Source organism: Peromyscus californicus, unplaced genomic scaffold, assembly GCF_007827085.1.
Source record: "Peromyscus californicus insignis strain IS unplaced genomic scaffold, ASM782708v3 Scaffold_5__1_contigs__length_169319896, whole genome shotgun sequence".
Classification (NCBI taxonomy): Eukaryota; Metazoa; Chordata; class Mammalia; order Rodentia; family Cricetidae; genus Peromyscus; species Peromyscus californicus.
The window spans coordinates 150,138,242-150,156,478 of NW_026294573.1; the positions used below are offsets into that span (position 1 = coordinate 150,138,242).

Sequence of the window (18,237 nt, forward strand, 5' to 3'; positions counted from 1 at the left end):
TTACTAAATATATAAATGCAGCCTGTTCAGTCTGTATAATGATACTTGTGTGTGTGTGTGTGTGTATATATATATATATATATATATATATATATGTGTGTGTGTGTGTGTGTGTGTGTGTTTTCAGTCTTTTCTAAAAAGCATAATAATAATACTTACAAATAAGACTTTACAGCAATAAACTATAACCTAAAAGAAATTGTTTGAAGTTTAGAAAACAAGTCAATACATTAATTTTCTTCAAAACTTTGCATGTTTTTATCTTTAAGCCATTTGACATGATTTTGAGCATCTCAATATATATCCAAGGCAAGAGATTTATGTAATCGTGATAACTTTGTTTACTGAAGTCAAATTAAACCTTAGAATGGTTTATCAAGTTAGTGTTTTTATAAGGTACTACCATAATTTTATTTGTCAGTCTGAACTTAAAAATGCTACAATGAAAACAATCTATGTTAGATTATCTAGAGAGATTGCTGATGATGCTGTCTAAACAATTAAAAATGGATAGCTGAAGAGCATGGGATTGTTTTTAAGAAAGTTTGTCTCTTCAACCTTGCCATATTTTTCACTGCTAAATTATAGTCCCCATTTTTGTTATTTTCTTGTAATTATTTCATCATATGTTATTATAGATTACTATAAAATAATTAGAATTTATAAATTGTGATAGGAAATGTTTCTTCCATTGTCTGAGTCTATGCTTGTTTATTTCATCTTTTATTTTTATGATTTTCTTTTTGCTTTCCTTTTAATCAAATGAGCTTTTCAAGCCATTCAAAATAAAATAAATCAAAACAAAGTACCCATCCATATATTTGTGGATAATTATTTAGGTAAGCTATTTAAAAGAAATTAACTAATAGCATCCCTTTTAAACAAAAATAAAACTCTGATGGTGACGTTTCGAATTCACTGAGATGAAAATGTAAATACAACGGACATTTTGAAATCTTCCAGAATAACCGTAATTTTCCTCTGCCCGCATCTCCTCAGCCTTGCCATTCCTCCTCTACAGATACAATCCTGTGTTCCACACTTGTAAGTAAATCAGGAAGCACAATAGGAATTGCATCATCCTAGATAAGAATGGAGAGAACGCACAGCAAATAGCCTGCTGTAAGCAAATGAGGGAAACTTGGAGCATGTGCAAAAAAGACAGCTAATCTATCCCCACAGGGCAGGTGGTAAATGATGGGCTCCATCAATTAAAAAAAAAAAAAAAAAAAAAAAAAAAAAAAAGGTTTCAGAAGACATTAACCATCAGGTGTGGGTAGGCGATTAAACCCAGAATGTGGAAGACAGCTCTTTCCTGTGGAATATTCATTAACCTCTTTAATTAAAAAATATTCATAGTTGCATAATTTAGGAGTGTTTTCCATTTACTTCAAAAGATTCTGACAGTCTGTGAGTTACTTGTAATTTTTAAAAGTGTCTGCTATCAGTAACAATTAACTATTGAGAAACAGAATTATCTCTCTAATTTCTTCTTTTTTTTCTTTTCTTTCTTCTTTTTCTTTTGTTGTTGTTTTGTTGTTGTTGTTTTTCGAGACAAAGTTTCTCTGTGTAGTTTTGGTGCCTGTCCTGGAACTCACTCTGTAGACCAGGCTGGCCTTGAACTCACAGAGATCTACCTGCCTCTGCCTCCCGAGTGCTGGGATTAAAGGCGTGCGCCACCACCGCCCAGCTTCTAATTTCTAAGGGAATAAGGGAAGAAGAAATATTTAAAACGAACAATACTCTCTTTGGGAAAAGGTGCAATTATTATTGAACATTTCATTTACAGGTCTGTTCTCTCACAGTCAATTAATACACATGCACTGTGACTGTAAGCACCCTGTAAATGTAAGGCAGTGCTGAGCAGTGATGATTGTGCCAGCCTTCAATAGATGTGCAGTCAAATGGAGACTATTCAGCTCAGCTTGTAACTTAGGAAAAAGTATCAGATACACAGAAAGTGCTAAGGAAGAACCAGAAATAACTGACAATGCCCTCCCCCACACCACCCCCCACCACAAACACCTCCAAAGTCTACCTTCTCCTCCTTAGTACCTGTGAATATGCTACCTTATAGGGCAACAAGAACTTTGCAGATTTGGATGTTACCATGGGGAGATTATCCTAGACCATCCAAGTGTCAGGAGATTCAGAGTCAGAGAAGAGACAATGAAGAAGGAATCAGAGAGACCTGAAGATGCCTCTACTGGCTTGAAAATCAGTGCCATCATGAACCAATCAATACAGATGGACCAAGATGGAAAGGAGCAGGGGATTTTCCCGTAGAACCTCCAAAAGAAGTATATCCCAACTGTAACTCCAATGCCATGCTCATGGGACTCCCTCCAAACTTCTGTCACTACACTATAATGTAATAAATGTGTGCTGCTTTAAGCCACTGAGTTTAGGATAATGACAACAGCAGTGACAGAAGTCTATACACTTGAATTTTTTATTTGGGGTTTAAGAGTAAAGCAAGGGTTTCAGGAGGGTGGAAGCTTGCTTAAACATTGGGGTCCATGACGGCAGAAACCAGGTCTACTTTCTTAATCATTTACTATGCAGCACCTCTTACTATTCCTAAGATCAAGTAATCTTAAAGGAATATGTGAAGTATTTTCCAGGTGAATAACAACATGAAAACCGCATGAATGAAAAGAGCAAGAGTTATATGTGCAGAGACCTTGAGGGAATGTGTGGGAAGACCACACACACACACACACACACACACACACACACACACACACACACACACACCCCCAGCAGCAGCAGCAGCAGCAAGGTCACCATGGCAACAGAGACTCCATAGGGCTCCTGTTAGCACTGTCGTCAGATGACCTAAAATACCAAGCATACTTCTTGAAGATCCCTTCACAAGTTAATAATTACAGTTTTCATTCAGAACAAAAATGTCATGCCTTCCATCTTCTAACGTATGGAGACGGTTTTATAGGTTTGTTTATTCTGCCATATGTCAGCTCTCCATCTGAAAAGGATGTTGGAGAAAGGGGATCTGGGGCTCTTTTCTCCTTTACCCAGTGCTTTTCTTAAGTCTCACCTTGACTGAGCCTCTTTGGGTCCTAGTCTTTATCCCTTAAACCAGCTGAGTGTCTCCTAGGTGGCTGCATAACACATTTAACTTACCATCCTGTAAACTAAACACAGCTTCCCTTATAGACACGCATGGATTCCATTGTTCCCTGTTTGAAAGTTTTAAGCTTTAGCATCATTTGTCTCACAACAGAAAAAAAACAATCTGAAAGTCATGTTGATTCATTTTGAATGAGATTAAGAAGTGGGGGGGTTGGGGGCAGGGTCACAGAAATGATACCATAAGGTAGTGAGCCCAGGAAAAGGTTTGGTGGTGAAATTGGGAACAACACTACAGAAGGCTTAGAAAAGTGGGGGCAAGGTGGTGTGGCTGAGTAAGAGAGGGGGGCAGGAGGAGGAAGAGGAGGAGGAACAAGCTGCTGATGGTTAGGGATAAGCTAGAGGGTCCAAAAAAGTGAGAGAATGAAGATGGTGAGTGAATAGGTAGATAAATTTTCTATCAGCACCATATATTTTGAAATGCATTTCCCTATAATCTACCCTTTTCTCTGTTTCTTATTATGATTTCCTCTTAAGATAATATATAATTACAAGGAGTATTTAGTAATTTCCGAATACAATGAGACTCTGGGGTTGTTTTCTTGTTCTAAACTTTCTTCTATTAATAGCTTACAGCTTAGGAGCTGAAGAGATGTCTTAGTGGTTAAGAGCCTGTACTATTCCTAAGCCAGGACCTGAGCCTGATTCCCAGAAATGCTTATAGGGTGCTCACAACTACCTGTAAGTCCAGGTCGAGGGATGCAATGTCCCTTCTGGCCCATGCAGGTATTCATGTGCACATGCCCCACCCTCAACCTCCCCACACATATACACATAATTAAAAATACAATGAATGAATCTTTTCAAATGATTTACATAGTAATTTCTCATTGGCAAGTAAATCTGTATGCATAATTTCTATCATTTGAAACATGCTGAAACTTGTTATTATAGCCCCAGTGTATGGTCACCAGAGAAACAGCCAGTCAGACCTCATATCATACTTATGAATCAAGTTCCCATTCACTGCAACAGACTTTTAACATTATCTCCCTCTCATTGTTCTTTTTCTTTCTCACCAATGAATGATATTGAAATGGTATAATGTACAATTCCATGTCAACCTGTTGGGAATTTAGTCTCTGGTTAGATATGATTTGGATTTTACTAATTCTGTCTTTTATCACCTAGTTGCTGTGCTGTTCTATGGTGTCACTCATACTGCAGGGTCATGCACCAGGATTTTTCCCACTCAGACTGCACAGTGTGCATCAGTACTGGTCCACTCATACTGCAGGGCTGTGCATCAGTACTTGTGTGCTCAGACATCACTGCCTCCTATATCTGTTAGTTTCTGTATATTGAAAGAAAGTCAACTCAACTCATGCTCTTAGAGGAGGATTAACTTATAGCGAATAAACATTGGCCTGGAAAATTTATCAAGGACATATCATTAAAACATTGTTGCTGTCACCTGACATTTGTCCTAGAAAAGCATGAGCCTGTAATTGATTTAGTTGTGTGAAGTAGAAATCTAAAATGTATGTGGGATAATGTTTGGGAGAAAGGTTGGTCTATATTAAGTCAACATAAAGTTGAGATATTCAACTTATAGAGAAGGAAAAGGAGATAGATGGAGGCAAGAACAAGGGATAGGAGTGAACGGTGGAAAAAGAGATGAAAGAAGATAAGGGAGAGGAAAAAGAAAGAGAAGGGGGAGGAAGAGTGAGGAGAGAGGCAGAGGAATAAAAAGGAGGAGAAGGGAGACTCAGAGGAAAGGGGAAGGGGGAGAAGGAGAAAGTAAGGAGAGAGTCTAGCTGAAGAACAAGGAAAACCTGAAGGTAGTGGGAAGCCAACAGAGAAGGAGAGGAGAAGGGGATTTCTATCCTCTGTAAACTCAAGTCAAAACATTCAGACTCGCTTTTCCTTAGAGAACTCACCGTTGCAGTTACCATTGGACAGGGAGTTGAGCAAGGTGTTCTGTTCACACTGAAATCAAAAGAAATGCAAAGAATAAAAACGTGAAACAATATAGCTACCAATGACAAAGCCCCACATTCCCTTCCCCGTGACGAGTGACAACAATTAGCTCATTCAGATGTTTTTCTCTAGGCTTGTTTCAGATGCTGTGTGCAGTGAACTAGGAAATGAAGAAACAATTATGGGCTGGAAGTAAGTATACATAAGTTCAGTAGATACTTTGCTCACTGAGTCAGATGTTAGGACACTTTCTGACAGAATAAATTTGTTTTGATCTGAGGTCAGAAATGATCTCATACACATTAGCCCCATGAAAATGCCTGGAAACATTTATGAGTTGCTAGAAGTAAGGGAGTGAAAAGAAATTGGTTCTGTATCATATAGTTCAAGATGGATGCTATCTGTTTATCAGAAAGTGTACTATTTTTTGCTGTTGATGATGATGAAAATGGGTATTTTTCAGTGTTTATTAAAAGCCAGAATCTTGATGACATTAATAATTGAGTCCTCGGAACCATCCTGTGAAGTTACTAATCTTGTGTTCCATTATGAAGGAATCAAGGATGAGAAAGTTAGAAAAACAGGCCAAAGTCACAAAGCTAGGAACAGCTCAGACCAGAATCAAAGCCAAGGTCTTTGCAAGTTCCTATTCTCAATCACTGCTTGTACAGGTTTTCTGTATTAATCTTTAAGGCAGAGTGAAGAATCGATTTCCTCTACATGTTGTCCAGTGCTACAGATTACATATTCCTGTCATATTGTTTCTTATACTTCCCAGATTCAATCTTTCTTTTATGTGGAATTCAGATAATGGCACCTACACTGTGTGGCTGTACCGTAGGGACTGGCCTTCAGCAGGTGCAATTTTCCTTTCTTCCTCTTACCTTCTCTGAAATCTCTTGTGCAGAAGAATTTTAAATAATGTATCTAGATACTCTGCTTTCAGGAGGTGAATTATAACTTCTCCAATTCCTTAGAATTGGGCTGAACATGGTGACTTCCTGCCACAGTACAGCACAGAGAGGGTAAAAATAGATGAACTTGAGAGAGGAACCGAGTCACTACATTATTTGGGAATCAATATCACTCCAACAATAATTAGTCGTGTTTGTATTATGCACCTTGGCTAGGACATGAGACCACTCCTACAAGTGTTTTCCCCTAGTCTTACAGTGCAAAACACCAAACAAATTCCAATACAAAGACAAGCTACAAAATACCTGCCAGTCCTGCTCAAAACTTCCAAACCTCTAAAACCAGAAAATTTAGGAAACTGTCATAGACAACAGGAGCGTAAAGAGGCATGACAGTTAAATGCAACATGGAACATCAGCCAGAATTCTGGAAGCTCCTCCCATTACCCCCCCCCACACACACACCCACAAAAGACAATGAAACAGGTGGATTTGTTGGTTGGAGCTGGTATTTGGTATGCAAGACCTAAACATCTCACAGTGCTATGAGGTATAGAGAAGCTATCATATCTTCTTAGTTTTTCTATAAATCAAAACTGTCAAAAATAAAGCTATTTTTAAAATATATTTTGTCCTAACCAAGTGCCAACTATAATCCCATTATGCAACACTGGTGTAAGCCTCCTTCAGCTGAAATATAACTTCACAAATGAATAACAGTCCTAACTGAAGGAAGGAGACAGAAGGCAGTGTTGGGAAACAGGTTCTTTTTAGGTAGCCCTGGGTTACACTGCATTGCAGGGTTTTAGGTGAAAGATATTAAATTAGACAAATTTATTATGGGTTAATGAGATTATTTAAAAACATATCATTTTTTTTCTTAATACTATTTTGCATGGTGACTGTGGGCTAACACCAGTCCACAAAAACTATCACAACTGTGCACTGCCATATAGTATAGAGGCTCTGTGAAAGAAACATATTGTATACCAATGTGAACAACGAGATAAAGGAGCAAGTTCCTGATCTGAAAACACTGGCCATGATCCTCAGAATTCCCTTGAAAGTGAAACCCTGAAAGTACAAAGGCAAGGCAGTGCTGTGGAATAATGCTTTTGTACACTGGTTTAATAAAATGCTGATTGGCCAGTAGCCAGGCAGGAAGTATAGGTGGGATAAGCAGACAAAGAGAATTCTGGGAAGAGGAAAGATGAGTGAGGAGACGCCAGCCCACTGTCCAGGGAGGAGCATGTAATGGCACACAGGTAAAGCCACAGAAAACATGGCAACATGTAGATTAACAGAAATGGGCTGAGTTTAAGTGTAAGAGCTATTCATTAGTAAGCCTGAACTAATTGCTGAACAGTTTTAATTAATATAAGCCTCTGTGTGTTTACTTGGGTCTGAGCAGCTATGGACTGGGTGGGACACAGAAAAACTTCTGACTACAAGGCAGACATCATATATTTACAATCTGTGGGGTCCTAAAAGCTCTCTTGTGTACAGGGTCTTACACTCATTTATACACTGATACCATTATCTTCCAAGTATTAATAATTACAGAAAAAAGAACATTATGCCTTCATTTTCAACTATGACCATAAAAATCATATATCTGGTCCTGTATGGGGTACAGAGGATCATTGACAAATCAGCATGAGAACTATAGGCAGAGCATGAGTCTGTGGACAAAGGATTGTCCTTCTGCAAAGTTCTTGAGACCAGAAACAAGAGGCCTAAGTTCTCCTATGTACTTGAGTGACTAAGAGATACACACTCAAGGATATAAGAGAAGATGTCTGGAGAGTCAAGGAATGCCTCATGAGAAAGTTAAGCAAATTAATACATAGTAGCAAAGACTGCCCAGTATGGCAGCCCAAGCATTGTCTAAGTGGTTTTGCACATTTCAACTCTTTGAATCATCTTTATTACAAATGAGGACCCCGAAGCATAAGCTCATCTAAATTCCCACAGCTGGTGAGTGGCAAACACAGGCAGCTTGGCCCTGAAGCTCGGTCTCTGGGCACGTTAGAGGACCTGAGGTTCAAGGGCAAATGACACATTCACCTCGACTTGTTCTGATGCACATTTCATTCAGTATCTCTGATCACAGGGACTTCTTACAGAGATAAAGAAAGCTGAATGTTAGTGGGGTGACAGTACACAGCGATGAATCAAGTACTTGGGAGAATTGGGCAGAAAGGTCATGGACTGCTTAGGGAGACCCTGTCTCAATTTGAAGAAACCAAACAAAAGTAAGCAAAGGAAAGGAAGAAAAGGAAAAGAGGGAGGAAGGGTGAGAGGAACAATTTCATAATAATGTTAATAATAGTAGTCGCAATAATGTATGCTTCTCTGAAGTTGTTGACCATAGTCCATATTCTGAAGAACTAGATTATCACATATTTATTTTAGGACCATTATGAACAAATTTCTTAAACATATTTAATATTGTCCTATTCTCAGGTTATATTGTAAATGAATAGCCAAATATAATATTAAGTTTCTCCTGAGGAACAGGTCTCTAAACACATCTCTACCCTATTGCTGTTCGCCTGAGGACATTTTTAGTGATCTGTAGTATGACACACATCATTAACCTGACATTCCTACCTTGCTGACATCATCAAGTGGTTGACTGCTGTCAATTTCCTTTAGGATTATTTTCATTAGATCAGTATTAAACTTCTTTGCATTCAGGAAAACAAGTGGGTTGTTTATTGAGATGATTTTTACCTGTTGCAAGGTTTCCTTTTAAAAAGGAAAAAAAGGAAGGTTCAGAACTCTGAATCCAGTCAGAAAAAAACAGAACAAAAACCAAAAAAACAATACCCGATCAGACGAAATCTTGTAAGTCAACATATCACTTAATTGTGTATGCAATGTCTCTCTCTCTAAATCTTTAATTTTTTTGCATTCATTTACTTATTCTTGTTTTTACATCCTGACTGCAGTTTCTCTTCCCTCCTCTTCTCCGAGTCCCCCTTCCCACCTACTAATCCATCCACTCTTCCACCTCCGTTTCTCTTAGGTAGAGGGCTGGCCTCCCATGGATATCAACCAGCCATGATATATCAAGTATGTATGCAATCTCTTAACTAACATTTTTGTTACAGAAATTTATTTGTAATTCTTAATGGACTACCACATACATCAAGGAAATACACACATCTGTACTGAGAAACATCACCAACAAAACAAGTCCACAGCTTTTCAGGGAGTGTCTTGTATTCCTACTCACTGGGTTCTATGAGGCAACAGTCTAGACTGCCCATCCTCCCCAAAAGTCTCTCTTTCATTCACCCTATAAATTCAAATTAACTTACTGTTATTTTTGCAGTGATGTGGATCAAACATGGTGTCTCTCATACTCTAGGCAAGTACTCTGCTGCTGAGTCCATCAGCATTTTAAGACAACTGAAAATGTGTCTCAAAGTGTCCACTATCATCCCTTTATCCAACACTGATGTAAGCCCCCCTCTAGCTAAAGTATGATTTTGCAAATAATTGGCAGTCTAAATTGTAAGAAAGCCATGAGAGGCAGTGTCGGGAACACAGTTGACTAGGCTAGCCCTGGATTACTGCACTGCCACATTGTAGACGAAAGGTGTGGACAGGGAGAAGAAAAGGTTTTGACACAAAATATAACTACTTTGTCCATCTGTTCTTGACAGCACCAAACCCCCTTTTCTGTGACTTTGGGACAGGCATCTGATTGAGAAGACGGCCAATCCTGTGCAATGATAGCTCCTTACCAAGCAAGCAAGGCATTACTCCTTCAGGCCTTAGTATTCCCACAGAAGAAGAGATGCAGAGACTAGCCATGCATGCAGGCAGAAGAAATAAAGAATTAGGTACATAAATGTGGGTAACTTGTAGACCTCGCTGTTTGCTCATTTTTTTAAACAAATGTTTAAAATGTGTATTTCAGGGTTTATAAAACAGAAAATACACAACTCTAGAAAGTGAAGGAATTGCAACAAATAATACAAGGAAGCAAAAAGGTTAAGCTGCCAATGTAACTTTTAATGGAGAGAAAACCACTTAGAAACTGAAAATAAACCATTAATGTTTAAGTCTGTCATATACAGTCATCGGATTTGATTGTTCCAGGAGTTTCAAGGTGAAAAAACTAAATATTTGTTAAAGAATAAAGATCCAAGTTGCTGCAACTAAGAAATCCTCAACAGAACTGGGTTTGTTGAATGAGAAGAGATATCCTAAGTTAGAAATGGGCATTTTGCATGGAGGTAAAAAGGGAGGTAGCACCATTTTAAATAAGGTAAAATTTTCATCCAGCAGTTTATATGCAAATTATGTTCAATCTTATTCACATCTCTTATTTTTATGGAAAGTATTAGGAAACCACTGAGATGTAACATTTTAATAAAATGGGGATTTTTATGAGCAAAAGTTATTATTGTATGAGTGACAGAAGACAATCAAGACTTGAGAACATAATAAATTTCTGGCGTTTGTATCTGTCCTAAAAGTCCCTCATTCACACTAAATTATACTTGGCCCAGAAGACAAGGATTATGCAGTTTGCTCACCAATGATTTTTAGAGTGAAAACTCGTCAACCTAAAATCATATTCTATCTGAAAGATGAGGACATCAGTGGGAGATGATGGGACTATGGGTTAAATTCTCATGGGAAAAATATGAAAGAAAAGAAAGGCTGACTTGGTTGAAAACTTGAGCCTGGGACACCCTCCAAGGCTTTGAGTCAAACAGCCCTCTGTAAAGTAAATCTCTTATTAAAAGAACAAACCATTCTCCTGGGTGTCACAGAAAGACTCCTGAAGTTACTTCCTGTTTTCAGGCTACCTGGAAAGACCTTGACATTGGTCGTTTTGGAAGGAGGCCAGTTCTCTGTGTTCTGAGGGGAATCATAAGGTAATGAAGCAAGTGAATAAGAAAATAAAGGAGAAATGTTAACCAAACATTTGTCAAACAGGTTCAAAGTGAGGCCAACTTTTAAAAATGGGCAAAAATGATTCAAGTGAACACTTACGTTGTTATTATTTTCCCCCACTTTAAACTTTTCTGGTTATTATTTAAAACAAGAAACCAGAACTGCCCATTCCTGCCTAGTGGGCTCTATTCTGGGTACACAGCCACAGGCAAAGACCCTTGGCTTAACTCAGTGGGTCACAAAACAAAACAGACAGACGAGAATGTGGGAAGGGGGATGAAGCAAGGGATGGGTTCATGGAGTTAAGAGAGAGGTGAGAGAGGATGGGGTAAAAGCAACCTGCATGAAATTGTCAAAGAACAACTTTAAATTTTACAAGATAATAGAACTCCAACACTCAGATGGCACCTTACACATGTGCAAAGCAAGCCAGTTTACGTAAATTGCCTTTTTATGAACCGTCTCCACTGTACATAATTCCATGCCTATTGGCACTCTAGACAGAATCTTGGATTTAATTACTCTCAGCTAACAATTCAGTATCACTGTATTTCCAATAACGTTTTTAAAATCTTTGACAATTTTATACATGCATATATATGATCATATTTACCACTTAACTGTGACTCAGTTACTACAACACCAGTGCATGAATGACTTGTTTCTTTTTTTTTCTATTCCCTAATTTTCTCTATCACTTAAGGAAGAAAAAGCTATCAGTTTGGCTTATTTTATATAATTTACTAATGGAAAAGAAGTTTTCAAATCCCTGAAGTAATCTCTGCCACAAGTCAATTGTGAACTGAAATTCTATGAACCATGATGTGATCTAATTAGAAACCTAAATTCAAAGAGATTTTTCTTTTTCTCTAATGACCAATGCATGTCCACTGCCATGTGTGGTGTTCACATATAATCCACTGGAAACCAGTACCTAGAAAAATGGCGCGATGTTGTCAAGTAGCATAATTTGTCTAATTTTATGACCCCGCAGAACTGTTGTGTCCACAAATGTTGAAGCTTGCATGAAGAGAAAAGGAAGTTGGACTTACGTCATGCATCTCTGTCTTCACCTTAAACTCCAGTTCTTTCATGTTCGTTACGCTTAAAGTCTTTGCCCTAAAATCAAGGCAGATGAAAATTACGAGTCATTTCCTGATCACTATATTAACAGAGAAGAATCAAAAGCAGCAAGCTGTTTCATCTTGAAAATTAGAAATTATGTGGTTTATACTCTATGGTGATTTGTCTAGAAGATATTGGTAAATCTATCTTTTGTGAGGATGTTCCATAGTAGAGAATAACAACAGAAGTATCTAACTAGAAATTAATAAATAGAATTTATCTTATTTAATTCCCCAGAATCCCACAGCTCCAAGCTGTAAGAGTTACCCTGATTTAAACAAATTATAAAATGAGAAAGTGCTAGAGACAAGACGGTGTCTGATAAAATCTCGTCAGAAGAGGGGAAGGAAAGGAATGCAGTGGCAAAAAGCCAAGATAATGATCTGTATTCCAGGTTCAATACAGGTGAAAGTAGATTTTATAGGTTATTTTTACTTTTTAAAGCTATAGGCTCAGATTATTTCATGGATAATCCCATGGGACCCATGAGAATGGAGTATGACAATTAGTAGATGAACTCTGGGAATAGGGGAAAGAAATTGTTCAAAATAGGTAAAGGAGTTGACAATACTCAGTTGAAAGACAAAGCAATAAGGCATTCCACAGCAAATAACGCAGTTTCTAAAAAGTGAAAACGGCCATTCAGTTTCCCAAATGATCATTACTGGCACATGTTTATGTCGTGTTGAGTATTGTATCCTTTATTTTGTTTTTCAAATGCTATGATAAAGTATATGACCATGAGATTTATTGATTTTAATAGATGCTATGAAATTCATCATGGTTTAGATTTTAAAGGGCTTGGTTAGCAGCTTACACGGCTGATGGAAGAAGGTAGAACCTTCTAGGGATTAAAGGGATTTAGGTCACTGGGAGTGTGCCCTTGAAGGTGATATTGGCACCATAATCCCTTCTCTCTGTTTTCCAGGCATTTAGGAACAAGTAGATTGATTCCACTATTCATTTCCACCAGGGATGCACTGGGCCACTACAGGCCCAAGGCAACCTCCAAACTCTAGGCAAAATAAAGTTGTCCCTTTAAGTTGGTTTATTTCGGAGATCTGTTAGGACATGGATGGTTTTTTTTATTATGACCAATATTAGTATATGTCATATGTAAGTAAAATATTTTGCTATCTCTTCTCCTGTTTCCCTACTAGAAGTGAGAGAATATTAAATCATCAAACAATATATATTGTGTAAAATAAAAGCCACTATAATATCTATCATATGTTTTGCTGTGGAGTAAGAAGAAGCGAGTATTTAAATGAAGCCTTACCTTGGGAAGCGTCCTATCACAATAGCTATGGTGCAGACAACGCCGAACAGCAAGCCCACATTGGCAGCAAAGCATATTGTAAATATGTAAGTACTGATCCATATGCCCTAAAGAGACACGGGAAAAAGAAGACGTGGCTACTCTTCCTCATTTTTCTCAGAACTGCAAATATCTCACAACTGTACTCAACAGCCCTCCAGTGAACAAATCTCTAAATATTTGTTTGCTTATTTATTTTCTCTCTCTCTCTCTCTCCCCCGCCCCTGTGTGTAGGGTGAGGGGGAGTACAAAGGTGAACAGACCATGATGTGGGTTGAGTACAGAAGGCCAGATGAAAGCTTATTAGAGTCAGATCTCTCCACGTGAGTTTCAGGGATCGAATTCAGGTCATCGGGTTTGGCAGCAAGTGCCTTTACCCACTAAACCATCTCACCAGCGCAAGAACATATTATTTAATGTGAATAGAAACCCAGAAATACAGAACCATACTGTGGCTCCATCATATTCTCGATGGGAGAAGAGTAAAGGCACTTTGTTTAACCTGTTGGATTGCCAACCCTTAGTTCCAGCCCCACATAGTATATATCAGATCTGTAAATGGTTGATATGTATATGCACAAAAGTATGCCGTAATTTCCTACTATTTCTTATTGAAAAACAGTACTAAAAGCAACTATTTGCAGGGGTGTTTTTTTGTCATGCTTAACAATAGTCTATTTTCTATGATTACTGTATAAAACACTGATATAGTTTGTTACTATATAAGGTTCTCCAAGCCCAGTGTTAAAGTAACTGAATAAACCAACACCACCAATGATTTCAGATCAACTCCTAGAAAGATCATTATTTATAAAGGGCCACTTCCTAAAAAGCTAAAATGTCAGAGCTGACTTAATTCTTAGAAGAAATTCCAAGTTTTTTAAGAAAATAAATTCTCTTTTAATTGTAATTTTAAATTTATTGTAATTTTACCCACCACTTGAAATTATAACCACAACAAGTAAAAAAGCAGGTATTTCTAAGTTTAGTGATCAAAAAATATCTTCAAAAACAAAAATAATTTACAAAATCTAGAAAGGTTATACTTCTAAACAGAAAATTGTATATTTATAAAATACTAATCTAAGAATGATTTTCAAATTATTTTCCCCAAATAACACACACCATTTTGCCTATCCTATTCTAACTTTTTTCTTTCTGTTTCAGTGTTTTAGAGTACCTTCAAAAACATAATTCATGCCATCCATAAGTGAAAGATTGAAAACCCACTCTGTAACCTAAAGATAACATAAAATCTTGGTGACAGCTGTATTACACACCCCTCCTAAGGCTGAGGGATTATATGAGAAGGGGTGGAAAGAGTGTGAGAATCACAGGTAGTGGATGGCCACAACAAAATTGTTTTCTGGGCACAACAAGGCAACTGCACATACAAACTCAGCTCGATTTTAACAGCATGCACAAGACATGTGCAAGCTTAAACTAGACAAACAACTAGAGATAAGCATAAAATCCCACCCCATGATGGAGGAATTTTGGGCAATTGATAGCTCCCAGGAGAGGCGAGAATCTGTTTTCTTTAAGGGTATGACCCCTGGTGGATTAACCACACTCTGGGGAATAGCTCGACTCTTAGAGCAATTAGGCAACACAAATTGAACTCCATAGACCTAAAAAAACAGACATGAAGTTGGTGAGGGTAGATCCAGGAGGAGCTGGAGGCAGGGGTGTGAATACAATCAAAATGCATTGTGTGAAGTTCTTGGTATTTAAAGAAATGTAAACTGTTTATTTAGAAATGAAAAAAGAAATCTTGAGGAATGGATATAGGGACTTTCCTTAGACAAGTCTGAAGTAAATGTTTCTAGAGTGCATTTTAGACTTGAAATTTTTTTGTATATCTACCAAAACCTGGTTCAAAATACACTGTTTTGTAAAGCTAAGCTCTTAGAAGCAAATGGAGGGAGTTTTATCTGGAAAATCCCCCCTTTTCAATAAAAGACACAAACATTCTGGTGTAAAAGAAAAAGTATATTTTAAATGATTCTGTTTTTGTAACTAATTCCTGTAAACACAATTCTAGATTATGACTTACAAGATCAAACCCAGCCTGCCATCTCATAGGTTGGGACAGAGTTGTTCCTCTTTAATTCAGGTGAACTGGCAGTGTTTTTGGTCTTTATTTCTATACACTGTTTTTCCTTTAATCTATGACATTGTATTTAAATCATATACAAAATAGGGCTGCAAGTTTTATACCACAACTTCCACTTCTATGATGACTCCGAGCTCTCCCTGTCTCAGGTGCTGAGCCTGCCTGAGTGTGGCAGACCCTCACCAGAGCATCATGAGGCTCGCTTCTACTGACCAATCTCCAGAACTGGCGAATGGCTTGGGGATTTTAGGATCTTGTCATTAAAAACAAAACAAAACAAACAAAAAAAACAGAGCCTGGAAACCAGAATTCATTAGACAAGTCAAACAATTGCAGTAACAGCTGGCTCTGTGCTTTTTCATTTAATTTTTGTGGGAATCTCAGACATGAGCACTGCGTTTACATCATATCCACTTCTACCTCTTCTCTTCCAACTCTGCCTATGTTTCCTCTCTCCCTTTCAAACTCATGATCTCTCCTTCTTTAATTATTGTTTTACATATGCATATAAATAGAGACTCCTGAGTACATTTAGCGTTATTCATATGCATAGGTTTTTAAGACTGATGGCTGAGGTTTGGATAACCCAAGATGTACATCTTTGGAGACTAATTCTCCCTCTCTTTATTGGTCATTGACTATAGCTCTTCATTTAGGTGTATGGCCTTGACATGTGAGGTCCTTGTTTTGCGATTTCATGGATGAAACTTCCCTATCATATATAGAAATCATTACCTACCAGATGCATTCTGGTCCTCTGGCTCTTAACAATACTTCTACCCTCTCTCCTATACTTTTCCCTGAGCCTTAGGTGTGCAAGTTGTCTTGTACACCTAACACCGATATTAACTGGTTTTAGGCACCCCACAGTCATTATTTTCCATATTTTGACCAATTGAGGATTTCTATAAGAGTCTTTACCTGCTACAGAAAGAAGATTTTCAGATGGGAGGGTGAGAGATTCACTTATCTGTGGGTGTAAAGATAAGTATTTAGGGGGTGGTTAGAGATATTTATTTAGGAAAACGGCAGTAGTAGGTTCTTCTCTAGGATCCATGACCTTACCAACCACAGGTTTACAGTACCAGGCATGAATCCCTTCCTATTGAGTGTGCCTTAAATCCAACTAAATGGCTATTGTACCTTTGAGGACACCTTGGCCGTGCTGGTCATTGTTGCAATTCATAGATTTTACAGCTGGGTGAGTCTATCAATTGCTTTTCCCCCTAGCATCTGCATAGCACCTTTGGATACTATGAGAGTTAGTTCTTAGCAGAAAAGCTTCTAGTTCAGTTTCACCTCGTTTCCTCTGAGACCTGTATCTGAAGTGTGTGGAATCTTTAGCAGTCAGGTCTTCCCTGCGAGTTTTGGGAGGCAACCAAGTATAAGGACAATAGACTGTTATTCTGGGAGTCTCTTGGACTCCTCTGGCCAACAACCGCAGGAAGTTTCCCATGTCTGGCACTGGGGTTTTTGTTTGATAGTCTGTGGCTCTGGAGGGAAGCATTATCCAACTCACTCCCTTCTCTCCATCTACCTGCCTTTATCTAGCTCTCCCATAATTTTAAACTCCTTCCCTCTTTCCTCTCTGTACCGTCCTCCCTCATTACCTCCCAACTATATCCCCTCTGGCTTTCCCATTTCCCTCTTAACAGCACCAGTGTCCTACTGTTCCCTGTCTAGAGCACCCCAGCATGGTCTTGTTTTACTTTCAGGGTTTCTATGGTTACTCCAGGTTATATAGTCATATCTAAAACATACAGCTCTACACCCACAGCATCATCTTCTGTAGATCAGGTTCTACAAGTGATTAGTAACTTCCTGTGGTTACTTTATAGCTAATATCAAATGTAAATCAATAATAAACTACTCTCAACAGTGTTCTGTAACAATTCCTGTTATAAAGGCCCAGATATCAGTCACACATTACAGATATCAGGAAATGGTGAGCTCTTATCTCTCACACTCTTTTTGAGAGAACTGCTTGGGATCCATAACCCCTAAACACAGGTTAACCTCCAAGCTGCCCGAACTGTAGGAGACATCTGTTCTTGTTCCTTAAAGACAATAAGTCAGTGAAAATAGTTTAGCAGCCACTGACTTACTTCACTCCCCTGACCTATGTCATGCTATCTGCTGGGTCCACACCATTGAAATTATATACATCTGATATGGCATGCTATCTGCTGGGATGATGAGTCCACATCATTGAAATTATATACATCTGATATGTCATACTATCTGCTGGGATGATGGGTCCACACCATTGAAATTATATACATCTGATATGGCATGCTATCTGCTGGGATGATGGGTCCACACCATTGAAATTATATACATCTGATATGGCATGCTATCTGCTGGGTCCACACCATTGAAATTATATACATCTGATATGGCATGCTATCCGCTGGGATGATGGGTCCACACCATTGAAATTATATACATATCTGATCAGCTTCTCAACTCAGTTCAAAACCTGTGAGTGAAACTCTTGTTTAGAGTCCTATTTCCTCACTTCTCTGCAGGGTTTTTTACACCAAACTCTGAATCAATCTAAAACTGTGGGGAATAAAAAACGGAAAAAAAAAAACAAGAAACTTCTGGGGTTTGGGGGTGCTTAGGGGTTTTTTTTTGTTTGTTTGGTTTGGTTTGGGTTTTGTTTTTTTTCCAAGACAAAGCTTCTCTATGAAGCCCTGGCTGTCCTGGACTCTCTCTGTAGATCAAACTGGCCTTGAATGCATAGAAATTAACCTGCCTCTGCCTCCAGAGGATTG

At 38.2% G+C, this 18,237-nt stretch overlaps 1 protein-coding gene across 1 annotated transcript in view; it reads right to left on the reverse strand.

Moving 5' to 3' along the window:
* Slc26a7 (solute carrier family 26 member 7) overlaps window positions 1-18,237 on the reverse strand; it is a 120,245-nt gene that overhangs the window by 14,902 nt on the left and 87,106 nt on the right. Inside the window, exons 12-15 of the mRNA XM_052718249.1 lie at window positions 13,306-13,412; window positions 11,954-12,020; window positions 8,598-8,735; window positions 5,031-5,079 (exon numbers count right to left, since the gene is read on the reverse strand). Coding sequence (XP_052574209.1) covers window positions 5,031-5,079; window positions 8,598-8,735; window positions 11,954-12,020; window positions 13,306-13,412 — 361 coding nt within the window. The remainder of the gene's footprint in view (window positions 1-5,030; window positions 5,080-8,597; window positions 8,736-11,953; window positions 12,021-13,305; window positions 13,413-18,237) is intronic.